This window comes from Sciurus vulgaris, assembly GCF_902686455.1.
Source record: "Sciurus vulgaris genome assembly, chromosome: X".
NCBI lineage: Eukaryota > Metazoa > Chordata > Mammalia > Rodentia > Sciuridae > Sciurus > Sciurus vulgaris.
In genome coordinates this window covers 137,469,057-137,481,971 of record NC_136471.1, presented here as the reverse complement: position 1 = coordinate 137,481,971, position 12,915 = coordinate 137,469,057, and the positions used below count along the sequence as shown (strand labels likewise).

The window sequence follows — 12,915 nt, the reverse complement described above, 5'->3', positions numbered from 1 at the left end:
GGGTGGGTGGTGGAGATGGTGGGTGGGTGGTGGAGATGGAGGGTGGGTGGTGGAGATGGAGGGTGGGTGGAGGAGATGGAGGGTGGGTGGAGGAGGTGGAGGGTGGGTGGAGGAGATGGAGGGTGGGTGGTGGAGATGGAGGGTGGGTGGTGGAGATGGAGGGTGGGTGGTGGAGATGGAGGGTGGGTGGTGGAGATGGTGGGTGGGTGGTGGAGATGGAGGGTGGGTGGAGGAGGTGGAGGAGGTGGTGATGGTGACTGAGGTTCACTCCTGGGTCTCCTCCCTGTTTTGTGCTGACCAACTCGCTGACGGGCCTTTGGCTCAGTCAGAGGTGATGCTGTGCTTAGTGTCCCGGGTCCCTGAGGTGCTGTGTTTAGAGGGGACATTCTGGGCCTCAGGTCCTTGGACACAGCTTACCTGTGACAGCTGGTTAGTGACAGCTGAGTGGTAGAGGTCAGCCAGCATGGCCACTGGCCATTCATGGGCATTTTATGGAGAGAGAGGTGCTGTTCCTGGGGGTCGATGCAGCCCCTGTCCTCCGTCCCCTCTCTTCCCAGGTCCTCTCCCTTCCCTTCCCCTGTCCGTCCTGCCTGCTCTGAGCACCTGGGCTCCTGTCCGTCTGCACAGCTTGCCTCCGTCCCTCCGCAGCCTCTCCCCTGATCCTCCCACCTTCTCCTCCTGGGGGGTGTCCCTTTGCCCCTGGGCACCACGTCCTGGAGCCTCCTTCTGCCCCTGACCTCAGGCAACCAGGGCTGTCCACGCTTATCCGTGTCCTGGGGTCCCTGTCGGGTCTCTCCTGTGATGACCAAGGCGTCCAGGACCGTGGCTTTAATGTTTGTGCTGAGGGGTGTCTACACCCCAGTTCAGGCCAGGGGAGCTTCGGAGCGAGACCCTGGTGATGGACAGGCTTGAGACGCAGCTCCCGTGAGCTCCTGCTGACCAGGGCGGCCCTGAGGCCCTGGCCGTGTCCTCTCCTTCTCCCCAGTGGGAGGTGACCCCTCTGTGCTGCTGCAGATCCTCCTGGTCAGTCCCTCCTGCGGCACCCGGGGCCCCAGCTGAGTCCCTGTTCCTGCTGCTGCTGGGCAGGTGCTCCCAGGGTGTCCCTCGCTGTCTGAGGCGCATTCTCCCCGGGGTTCTCCCCCCACGAGGCACCACCCAGGACCCCCTGCTGGGCTGCCCGTCCCCTCTCTCCCTGTCACTCCAGCCTCCTCACGTCCCTGGGTTCACTTATTCGTGGACCTGTGTGTCTTCCAGGCACGACAGTCACCCCGTCCCTAGACCTGCAGTGCTGAGCCCAGAGTCCCCAGGTGCCCCGTGCCAGGGCCTGAGATGCTCCCCAGCCTCCGCCTGGAGGCCGAGGGCTGCCTCCTGAGGTCCCTGCTGAGCCCTGGGGACCCAGAGCAGGTGGCGTCCTTCCCTTGGTCGAGTCCTGGACCCCAGGGGCCTTGGCAGAGTGCAGTCCCTGTCCTGCTTGAGTCCGTGCTGGCAGCCCCGGGGCTTTCCCTGAACTTCTGCCTGGCTGATGACCACCGTGGTCCCCAAATGTCCTCCGTTCTCTTCTCGGGGGCAGAAGTGGCTGCCAGCCAGGATGGTGGTCAGGAGCAGAAGCTCGTGGTGGACGTGGGAAGCGACCTCCAGACCCTCCATCTCCCGATTCTCCTGTGCACCGGGGACGCCTCGTTGCAGAGAGCGAGGCCACTGAGAGGCACGGTCAGAGAGGCCGGTGGCCCCTTAGCCAGGGGGACACAGGCACAGATCCGCCCGTTCAGGTCACACAGCTGGACAGACGGTCCTCACACCAGGCCCTGGGCTGTCGGTGGGTCTCCTCGTCTTGTGCAGTTGTAGAGGGACCCTTGAAGTGGACAGTCCACCACGTCCAGGATGCCGTGCTGTGCTCTGGACCCTGCTGGGGGCCTCCCGGTGGCCGGGGCCTGGGCAGCCCCAAAGCTAGCTGAGGGTCTGGCCCCGGGCGACCCAGGACTCCTGGTGACCCTCCGTGTGGCTCTGCACATCGAAGCCACTAACATGCGCACGCAGAAGGACACCTGAGCTCACGTCCTCCCCCAGGAGAGCAGGTCCCCGCTGTCTTCCTGCTGTGGGGCTTTGGAGCCCAGGGGATGTGTGTGCCTGGCTCCCACAGGACGTCCTGGGGGCGGGAGGACAGGCCGGTGAAAGTCGGTGTGGGTTCAGGAGGGTCAGCAGGGACATTTTCCAAACGCCAGCCCTGTCCGGCTCTGCGGTTGGGGACACACTGGACCCTAAATCTTTGCAAACAGTGACCCTTTTTCCCCTAACGCTTTTTCTTTCGGTTTAATTTGCGTGTTCTAATCGGTAGCCGGTGACAGGAGAGTGCGCTTCCGCACCTGGGCAGATCCTGCATCCATGGGGGGTCCTCTCATTTTTCCGATGGTACGTTTCGTGGGATCACACGGAGTGTGCGGTCGCCTGCTGCTCTTTCATTAGACTTTTAACACAGACTTTTATTTCATTTTTAGGAAATGCATATCTACCTGTGTCGGATCCAGGGAGTGATTGTCACAGACCAATGCCGTGTGTCTTAGTCACCACTTGGTGGTGACCGGTTCCATCTCAAACGTGTAAAGAAGTTTTGATTGACATGAGATGAGTTAGATTAATATTGAATTTTTTTTCTTTTTTGTACCAGGGATTGAACCTGTGGGTACTTAACCACTGAGCCACATCTGCACCACTTTTAATTCTTAATTTTGAGGCAGAGTCTTGCTAAGTTGCTTAGAGTCTCACTAAGTTGCTGAGGCTGGCCTCCCACTTGCAATCCTCCTGCCTCAGCCTCCGGAGATGCTGGGATTACTGATGAGCACCACCACACCACGCAAATTCATTTTTTTATTAACATTGCATAATTCTGTATAATTTGGACGTACAGCATAGTACATTGTTACATATTTGTTTTAAATTTGGTCTAATTATTTATGCAGGACATAATTTTTAAAAATCTTTAATAAAACTGGACAGTAGCATTTATACATTTTGATCGATCATCCATAAGCAGAGTGTGATTTCTCATTTTCTCTGATTGAACCCGTGACATGATTTTTAATGTTCAGATCTGGGCAATTAGCATCCCCATCTCCTTAAACCTTAAGGTCACCTGTGCCGGGAAATCCGGACTCGGTTGGCACCGTTGCTGGGCCTCACCTACGAGGTGGCTGCAGACTGCGGACCCCGACCACAGAACTCACGCCTGGCTCCCTGCTTCCTTTAGAAGCGTTTCCAGTGGACATTTGGACGAGGTCGGGGGACCGGGTGGGCTCTCCAGCGGGAGTCCAGTGCGCAGTGACCGCGACAGGATGATTGGCATTTCCAGCCCCGCCCCCGGGGCGTCCAGCTGCGGAGCCCGCCTTCCCCGCACCTGCCGGGCTGCGCTCAGCATCAGGGGCCGGCGTCCGCCCGCCCCCAGCCACGCCCAGCCTTGGCCACGGCCGCGTCCTCCGCGGAGTCTGGCCCCGCAGAAGCGCCTGGAGGCAGCCACAGAGCCACGGGGACGATCCATCCCCGGCTCCTCCTCCACGGAAGCACCTCTGCAGGAAGAAACGGACGCCTCTCCCTGGGCCTCTCAGGGACCCGGCTCCCCGCCCTGGTGCTGCCGAAATGCCCCACACCCGGGAGCCGTGGCCCCTGGGGACGCGGTGGCTGTCACGCAGGGAAGGCCTGCTCCTGGTACCCGGTGCGTGGAGCCCAGAGACGCTGCTCCACAGCCCGCGGTGCACAGCCTGGGCGGGGTGTGGCCCTTGCAAACCTCCTTGTCTCCTTGGGAGGCTGCTTCCAGCATTAAATGCTTTAAATCGCTCGCCCAGGAGGGAGCGCTGACCGGCCCCCGCCGTGACCACGCTGGACGGCTCCCCCCTGGCGGCCGAGCTCCTGCAGGGAGCGTCCAGCTCACGCGGGCTCCGCAGGCTCGGGAGCATCTGTGGCCAGTGGGGTCCAGCTCCCTGGGGATCCAGCCAGGGACAGAGCACAGCCCGTGATGGACAGCCCTGTGTGTCCCCCTCCCAGGCTCCCAGGGACTGGAAGCCAGTCTCCCGCACGTCTACCTGCTGGTGGTCCTGGGGACCCTCGTCTAAACCCTAGTCCTTGGCCACCTCTTCAACAGGTGACCACCGAGGTGCTGGGCATCCCCTGCAGGAACCAGGAAATAGGGAGGGGACAGAGCCAGAGGCCAAAGCTGCAGAGGGTCCATCCTTCATGACAGTTTTGAACCCAGGGGTGCTTAACCACTGAGCCACGTCCCCAGCCCGTTTTTATGTTTTATTGAGGGACAGGGTCTTGCTAAGTTGCTAGGGCCTCACTAAGTTGCTGAGGCTGGCCTCCAACTTGTCAGCCTCTTGCCTCAGCCTCCCAAGTCCTGACTAAGAGAACTGTTTCACTGACCTCTAATCAGAAAACCCCAGAGCAAAGCCTAGCAGGCCATGGTTCCCATGCGGACACCCAGGCACAGGGCCAGCAGACCAGGTGGCTCTCCTGCCAGCACGAGGCTCAGCCAGCCCTCCTTGGGGACTCAGGGAAGCACCTGGATGCAATGTCCTCGCGCTGAGTCCCCCTCCCGTCCACCCAGAGTCTGCACCGCACGTCCTCGGGGTGTGTGGACGTCCAGTCCCGGCAGGGAACTTAGCATTTCCCCGTATGCATCTTCCGGGCGCAGGAGCGTGGTCCCGGGTGGCGAGGGGCTGGCGTCTCGGCTCCCGGATTCCCGGGGAAGGCGGCTCCCGTCGGCTCCTGGAAACGCACAACACCTGCCAATCAGAGCTCGGGGGGATGTGGACCCCACCCGGCGATGGAGGGTCCGCAGGGTGGTCCCTCCGCGTCCCCAGGCCGGGTCACTCTGCGCGGGTCCGGCTGTTTCGGAGCCCATGATCCGTCCTGAGCGCTTCCTCCCGGAATCCCCTGGCCTGGCCGCGCCCCAGTGTTCAGAGGGGACTTCCGACGGGGCGGGTCTGAATCCTTGCTGTCCTCTGCCGGGCAGAGACTGCGGTCCAGGTGGACCCCGTGAGTCCCCAACTGCAGGAGCCCGGCGGCAGCAGGGGCTGCTGGTGGGATCTGCTGGGGGCGGTCAGGTGCCCCCGGGGGACTGGACCAGCTCTCTGGGTGCAAGGTGCGCATCCTGCCAGGATGGGGAGGCCGTCCCTCCTCTTCCTCGGGCCTCACTTGGGAACAGTGCCACCGGGACCCTCAGCTGCCCCACCGTGGCCGGGCAGCAGGAGGCTCTGCTCGGTCACACTGGGGGACCACCTGGGATAAAACGGACGCAGGAGTGTGGACTTCTTCACTCCGCATCTGTGGCAGCGCCTGGTGGCCTCGCTGGCTTCACACGGAGGGTTTTCCTGGTCTAAAATCCCATCTTTCCAAAAAAAAAAAAAAACCTTCTGTCTCTTCAACCCAGCTGCCAGGGGGTCTTCTGGGACCGCCTGCCTCTCTCTGGTGTGAGAGCAATGGGATCCGCCGAGGCTCCCCGGTAAATGGCGCCTCCTCACCCTGCAGACACCCTGGGCCGGTTCCTCCACGGATCCAGCCATAAACAGCCGCCCAGCTCGCTCAGGAGGACACGCGCCCCGACGGCTCCAGACCCAGGGACCGACCAAGCAGCGGGCACTAGAAACCCACCCGTCTGAAATCCCAAGCGATTCCTGCGAAGGGCTTTTACTTCTTGCCGCTGGACTCGGAGGCCTGGGAACTGATTGGCGGGCTGCGCACTGATTGACAGCTCAGTTCGGCCTTGCTGAGGCTGAGGACCTCCCCCGCCCACAGGGCTTTTGATTGTAGTACCAGGGGTGGAGCCCGCGGTGCTGAACCACAGAACCACACCCCCAGCCCCTTTGTATTCTTTTAGTAGATTCAGGGTCTCACTAAGCCGCTGAGGCTGGCCTCCAACTTGCCATCCTCCTGCCTCAGCCTCCCGAGATGACAGGCCTGTGCCACCATGTCTGGCCTGGCTTTGGCTTCTATGCATTATAACCACCCTTGAAAGACTCCTGGATAGTAATATTATATTACGAGCATGCATGATTCAAACCCGTGTGAATTTCATGGCGTTATTTGTGTAAGTGAAAATTCAGGCTCAATGAGTTAGTGGGCTTCATAGTTTGTCCAGATTCAGGTTTTTTGGTTTTTTTTGTTTTTTTTGTTTTTTTTTTTTTTTTTTTCTCCTGCTACCAGGGATTGACTCCAGGGGCGCATAACCACTGAGCCACACTCCCAGCCCTTTTTATATTTTATTTAGAGACAGGGTCTTGCTGAGTTGCTCAGGACTTCGCTAAGTTGCTGAGGCTGGCCTCCAACTTGTGATCCTCCCGCCTCAGCCTCCGGAGTCCCTGGGATGACAGGCGGGCGAGCATGCGCAGAGCTTCTCTCCGCCTCCCAGAGGCCTCGCTCGCTTGCTAAGAGTCAGGTCCCTGGGTGTCGGAAAGCTGCAGGGAACCCTGGGACGCTCCTGCCTACTGCGCCCGGAGACCATCCCTCCGCGTGGACGTGCCAGAGCTCTGTGCTCACCCTGCCCCACCGGCCAGGGCCAGGCTGTCGCTGTCAACGTCCGGGTGACTTTATCTCAAGCCACGCGGCGCACTCGCCTGCTGGCTGGGGGGTCGGCCTCCTCCTCCTTCCGTTCGCAGTTGCGTGAGTCATTTCTGCCTTTGGCCACAGGTCACCTAACTGCCCGCAGAGACCAGGGGAGTTTCTCCGCGGAAGGATCAGACCCCCTGTCTCGGGGTCTCCCTGGCCTCCTGCATGTCCCCACCGGGCGGCGGCTGGTCTCTCGCTGGACCACGTTCGCCCACGGCCAAGGCGCAGCGCAAAATCTACAGGCTGACTGTCCGGCCAGGAAAAGGAGCCGGGGTCCCGGCCTCGCCCAGGCTGGGTCTTTCTCGCCTGCTCCGCCGTCGCTAGGCCTCTCACAGCTGCGCAGGCGGAGCACTGCACAAATGGCCGTGGGATTCTGGAACCTCCTGGGCGTCCATCCCTACGGGGCGTCCAGGCCAGTCAGCGCCAGTAGAGCTGGCGACACACCTCTCCGCCCCGCTCCGCTCCCGATTTTTCTTCTTCCTGTCCGGCCAGAGTGAATAACATTCATAATCATTAGGACGATGATGACGATTTTGGTCCCAGGGATGGAACCCAGGGGCGCTTCCCACTGAGCCACACCCCCAGCCCTTTTTAATTTTTATTGAGAGACAGTGGCTGAGGCTGGCCTCCAATTTGCGATCCTCCTGCCTCGGCCTCCCGAGTCGCTGGGCTGACAGGCGTGCGCCCCCACCTTACGAATATCATCCTTATTCATCGAATCGTAGCTGACCTAGCTTCTCAATGGCGCTCGCTCTTCTCAGGCTCCTCCAGAGGAGCCGAAGTCGGCCTGGTTTCCCTGCACATCCTGGGCGACTGCACATCGGTTGTGCCTGGAGGGGGTCCCGGAACGGATGCCCAGGGACGCGGAGTTCCTGCACCAGCCGGGTCGACTCCACTCACTCCACCCGCGTACTTTTTAAAAGAATTTTTCGAAGGGAGACTTTTGAAATCTGCCTTTTTGCTCTTGGAACGCGTCCTGCGCTATCTGCGATCCGGCCTCCGCCACAGACCTCAGAACCTACTCCCCAGGCAGACGAAGAGTTCCCAGGGGCTGTCGCAGCCCGGAACTCACGCTCCCCGCCATCTGCCCTTGGGGTCCCCTCTATCCCTCCCGTGCACACTGCTCTGTCCTGGAATCTTCTAGAAGCCCCATGCCCAGCCCACAGCTGCCCCTTCCCGTTCCCATTTCAGCTCTGGCTCTCAAAGACCTGATTGCCTGTTAGAGGCCGAATCACCTCCCACTCTCCCCCACAAATTCCTCTGCTGACCCCAGGACCTTGGGATGTGACCGACCATCAATATCCGTGGGGTGCATAAATCAATACCCCGAGGAATGAATCCAGAGCCCATCCTTCCGGCCCCACCCGGTTCCCGACCACCGATTCCTGCCATCCGCACAGAGATCTGCGTTTCCACTCGCCCAGGGAAGCCATGTTCATTCCGGCCTCCCTTCCTGCTCAACGCGGAGAGAGGCTTCTAGGGCCCCGAATCACAAGCCCTGGCCTCAGATCCACTCCCTCTTTTCATCTGGTATCCGGTGTCTCTCTCTTCTACACCGGGGGACAAACAGGGCCCCCCAAGGACAACGAAGATGATACGGAGGGTCCCAGAGTCATTCTGACTTCTAGTTTTCATGGTTCAACTTGACGGTGGCTTCATTGGGGGGTGACTTCGTCACATGAGCTCTGAACCTAAGGCCACTGGACTTGCAGGGGGGTGTTTTGACTCTCCGATGGGCTCCTGGGGGTATTTACAGCATAACATGGATGTTGTCACCTTTTAATGTGGCAAAGCGACCCCGTTGGAAGTGGAGGAGCATCTGTGTTGCTAATAACAGGACGTTTGGCACCGGGGGTGGAACCCGGGGGGTGCTTGACCCCTGAGCCACACCCCCAGCTAAGTTGCTCAGGGCCTGACTCAGTGGCTGAGGCTGACCTCCAATTTGCAATCCTCCTGCCTCAGCCTCCCGAGTCCCTGGGGACGTTTTAATGGAAAGATCAGGTTTGTGGGAGCCCCGGGTTTGTGGCCCTAGGTTGAGAGTCTGCACTGGCCATGCCCTTCTCAGCGGCAGAGTCCCCAGGTGGCCCAGGCTGGCCCAGGGAGGGTGCAGATGGGCCCGTGAGTTTCCTGCGTCTCTCCCCGTCCCCAGGAAGCCACCGGGAGTCACCCACGAGGGTCCCGCCCTGAAGACCTTCTCTAGTCCGAATCAGCACCCGAAGGCCCAGCTGCAAACCCCAGGGTCCTATGACGCGTCCGTCACCTTGGACCCTCGCAGGGGGGACTGAGTTCCAGCACCCAAGCCTGGGGGTGTGGACGCTCCACCAGTCCAGCCAGGGCAGCTCTGCGGGAAGAGGCGGGCATTCTGTCACCCTGGCAACAACCCCCTCAGTCCACTCGGAGCTTGGCCAGGCCGTACGAAGGTCTAGCCGCAGACGCACGGAGACCCTCGCCCACCCGGAGTGACACCAGACCACCGAGGTACCCAGTCCCTCCGCTGGGTCGCTGAGGCCGCAGGGGGGGCAGCTGCAGACGCAGGAGGCGCCCCAACGCTGGTGACCCGCCAGCCCCAGGAAGCGTGACCAGCGGGTGACCAGGCTATCTCGGCCCAAAAGGGGATGTGGGCAAACCCGGACCAGAGGCCCCGCACGGAGAGGGACATCTTCAGTCTGCGTCGGCGATAAGGGGAGAGCGGACCCTGGTGACCCCAGACGGGGGCTTCTCGGCGCTGCGCGTCCACCCGGGAGCCACCCTTGGAGGAGCGAGCGGCCCCGCAGCGAGCCTTGTCAGGGCCTTTGCGAGCCGCGGCCCCGCGCTCCGTCCGCCGCTGTCCCCGGGAGCCCTGGGTCCTGGGCCGCCAACCCGGGGGCGCACCCGACGCGCAGGACGGCAGCTGGGCAGCTGGTGAGCTGGGCTGTGCTGGCACCGGGTCTGGGGACCGCACCGCTGCGGGCCTGGGCGGGGGTGGCCCTGTGTCGGGGGCTGGATTTGTTTCCAAGGAGCGAAATTCTGCTCATTTTCTTAAAAACAATTTTTTGCGAATGTCAAAGTCACGGCGACCCAGGAGGAGGCTGTGCCGACCTCCGCACGGGCGCGGGCGCGCACGGGCCGCGGAGCCCGGAGAGCGCGGAGGCCGCAGCCGAGAATCTACCAAGTGCGTCCAGCCTCGGCACCGGCGCTGGGAACCGGGCACCCGCATCCCGTCCTGCGGGGACCCGGGAGGCGCCCCAGGTGCGGGGAAGGCCCCAGGTGAAGCCCGGGACGGGGGGAAATCCTGCTTCCATTAAAGGCCCGGGCGCCCGCGGGTGCAGAACCCGGAGCCGAAGGCGTAATGCGCTCGGGTCGGAGCTTCTGGCACCCGCCGCCCCGCGGACGCTGCTCCGTCCAGGACCCGGGGCTCTGTGACACCGGCCGGATGCCAGGCGACCATCCGCAGGGCGTCTTAGGAGGCCCCTGGGGACCTCAGAGGCTTGGGAAGCAGAACGCGGTCCTGGGGAGATGGGAGAGGTCTGCGCGCCTCTGAGATGCACTGGCTGTGGCTGAGGTCTGCGCTTTAAATGGCTCAGCGGCTCCACTTTATGGCCTGTGTGTCACCTTGACACGATGGGGGTAAAAAGAAAAAGAAAAATCTACCTCTTTTTAGCCGGTCACCTGCAATCCCAGTGGCTCGGGAGGCTGAGACAGGAGGATGGCAAGTTGGAGGCCAGCCTAGGCGACTTAGGGAGGCCCTAAGCAGCTCAGTGAGACCCTGTCTCTAAATAAAATGCAAAACAGGGCTGGGGAGGGGGCTCAGGGGTCCTGAGTCCAATCCCCCCAAAGCCAGATGCACCCCGCCGCCCAGCCTGGGGTCCTGCTGGGGCTCAGCCCCCACAGCCCCCGTCCCTTCCCCCTGAGCAACGTACCCAGGGCGGCCGCCTCTCTCTGTCCCCAGACTCAGGGGACCCGAGATTCCACCTGCATCCCCCTGACCCTCAAGGCCGGGGAGACCCCGCCAGCCTCCACACCCCGTCCCTCCAGCACCCCACACAGCCGTCCCACCCCTGCGTACTAGCCGTGCCCCCTCCTCCAGCAGGCAACAGAAAATAGGTGGAAGGAAAGTCCACTCCAAGTCCCCCAAGGGAGCAGATCAGTAGCCTGGACACTCAATAGTGGTCAGAGTGGGACCTGGGTTGAGGACATGTCCAGATGACCATATAGCATCCCATCCACCCCACTGCAAGAATGTCCTCGGGCCCTCACTAGCGGTCTCTGAAAGCCTTCAACTGATTACACGAGGCCCACCCGTGTCGTGTAGGATCACGTGAGCCTGCTGATGGCAGTATTCATCTCATCTAGAAAATTCCAGCACTTTCATAGCTGAATACTTTGCCAAATGCCTGGGTACTGGTGCTCAGTCAATTTTAACACCCGAAATTGATCACCATGGTACTCGAATGAACTTGTAAACGTTTGCTCAGGTTGTTCTAAGAAAGTCCCACAGATGTATGCTGCTGGAGGCCGGAGGCCCGAGGTCCAGGCGTGGGCAGGGCGGCTCCTCCCTAGGCCTCGCTCCTGGACTTGCAGATGCCGTCATCTCCCTGGGTCCTCACGGGATCGTCCCTCTGTGTGCGTCTGTGTCCTCATCTCCTCTTCTACCAGGATCCCAGTCCTGTGGGGTCAGGGCCACCCTGGGGACCTCACTGCACCTCAGTCACCTCTGTAAAGACCCCTCTCCACACACAGGCATGTCCCAAGGTCCTGGGGTCAGGGCCACCCTGGGGACCTCACTGCACCTCAGTCACCTCTGCAAAGACCCCTCTGTACACACAGGCATGTCCCAAGGTCCTGGGGTCAGGGCCACCCTGGGGACCTCACTGCTCCTCGGTCACCTCTGTAAAGACCCATCTCCACACACAGGCATGTCCCAAGGTCCTGGGGTCAGGGCCACCCTGGGGACCTCACTGCACCTCAGTCACCTCTGTAAAGACCCCTCTCCACACACAGGCACGTCTCAAGGTCCTGGGGTCAGGGCCACCCTGGGGACCTCACTGCTCCTCAGTCATCTCTGTAAAGACCCCTCTCCACACACAGGCACGTCCCAAGGTCCTGGGGTCAGGGCCATCCTGGGGACCTCACTGCTCCTCAGTCATCTCTGTAAAGACCCCTCTCCACACACAGGCACGTCCCAAGGTCCTGGGGTCAGGGCTGCCACAGAGGAATTTAAAGAGACACCATTCCATCCACACCCATTCCCGGTGTGACGACTTCCATCGCTGGGATTTTGCCGGGACCTCCGTGGATCCGGCTGCCTGAAGGGAGAACCCGCTTCTGACCCCGGTGTGTCCCCTTGGGCACTTAGGTCCAGCTCATGGCGACCCTGTTGGAGTGCGCGTGGCTCCTGATGGTTGTGATCCGGGCTCTGTGCGAGGCAGACCAGCAGCTGGACAGGTAGGGATGGTTCTCCAGGTGGGGTTTGACACGATGGAACCCCTGGGCTTAATGGAGGACGGAGACAGAGGTTCTGAGAGCCAGAGTTGCAGCCGCGGAGGGGAGGAAGGTCCTTCTGGAATATTCCTGAGTCTCAGCACTGCCCGGGGACTTGCTTAAAAAGACCCGCGTCCGCTTCAAGCGGCCAGAGAAGGGCTGTCCCCTTGGCAAGTCCTAGGACGACGGTGCAGACGGGGAAGGAAAACCGCCTGCCTATTCGCGACGGGGAGAATTCAACCTCCGACTTTTGCTCTGGCTGGACGCCAAGCTGGGGCTGACCTTTAAGGCCCAGGTGCTAAACCCACGGGGCCCAGGGGCAGAAATGAGGCTGAGGGAGAAACCCCCTCAGAAGGCCAAACGGATCCAGTCCATCCGAACAGCACGCGCCGTTTTATATTCCGACCGGGCAGGTGCGGAGGGCTCCAGGGTCCCCGCATCCTCCCTGGGAGTCTCCGCTTCCGTTGCTGCAAGAAAACACCCGAGAAAAAGCAGCTTGTAAAGAAAAAAGGTTGGGGCCAGAACTGCGGCTCAGTGGCGGAGCCTCACCCAGCACGTGTGAGGCGCTGGGTTCGATCGTCAGCACCATGGAAGAAATAAAGGCATTGTGTCCCCAGGCGACTAAAAAAAAAATCTTTAAAAAAAGAAAGAAAGAAAGAAAAAGGGTTTAGCTTGATTCTTGGTTTTGGAGGTTCCGTCCGTGGTCGCTCGGCCCTGTTGGTTTGGGCCTGTAGTGGGGCAGCGAGTGTCCAGGATGTAAAAGAGAGAGAGAGAGAGGAAGAGACTGAGGTCCCAGTGTTCCCCTTCAAAGCCACGCCCCCAATGACCTAACTCGCTCCCTCTAGGCTCCGCCTCTTAAAG

The 12,915-nt window shown here is 61.0% G+C and overlaps 2 protein-coding genes across 6 annotated transcripts in view; one reads left to right on the top strand and one right to left on the bottom strand.

Moving 5' to 3' along the window:
* SLC25A6 (solute carrier family 25 member 6) overlaps positions 1–12,915 on the bottom strand; it is a 248,017-nt gene that overhangs the window by 212,382 nt on the left and 22,720 nt on the right. The window contains exon 5 of one of the 4 annotated variants that reach the window (XM_079125015.1): positions 5,526–5,536. The exons of the other annotated variants lie outside the window; for them this stretch is intronic. The gene's annotated coding sequence lies outside the window, so the exon portion shown is untranslated. Of the gene's footprint in view, positions 1–5,525; positions 5,537–12,915 lie in introns of those variants that run through there. 4 annotated transcript variants of the gene reach the window in all.
* LOC306651975 (granulocyte-macrophage colony-stimulating factor receptor subunit alpha-like) overlaps positions 11,933–12,915 on the top strand; it is a 16,791-nt gene continuing 15,808 nt past the window's right edge. For both annotated transcript variants that reach the window (XM_079124996.1, XM_079124995.1), the window contains exon 1: positions 11,933–12,018. In XM_079124996.1, the coding sequence (XP_078981122.1) occupies positions 11,939–12,018 (80 nt within the window). In that variant the 5' untranslated portion in view covers positions 11,933–11,938. The remainder of the gene's footprint in view (positions 12,019–12,915) is intronic.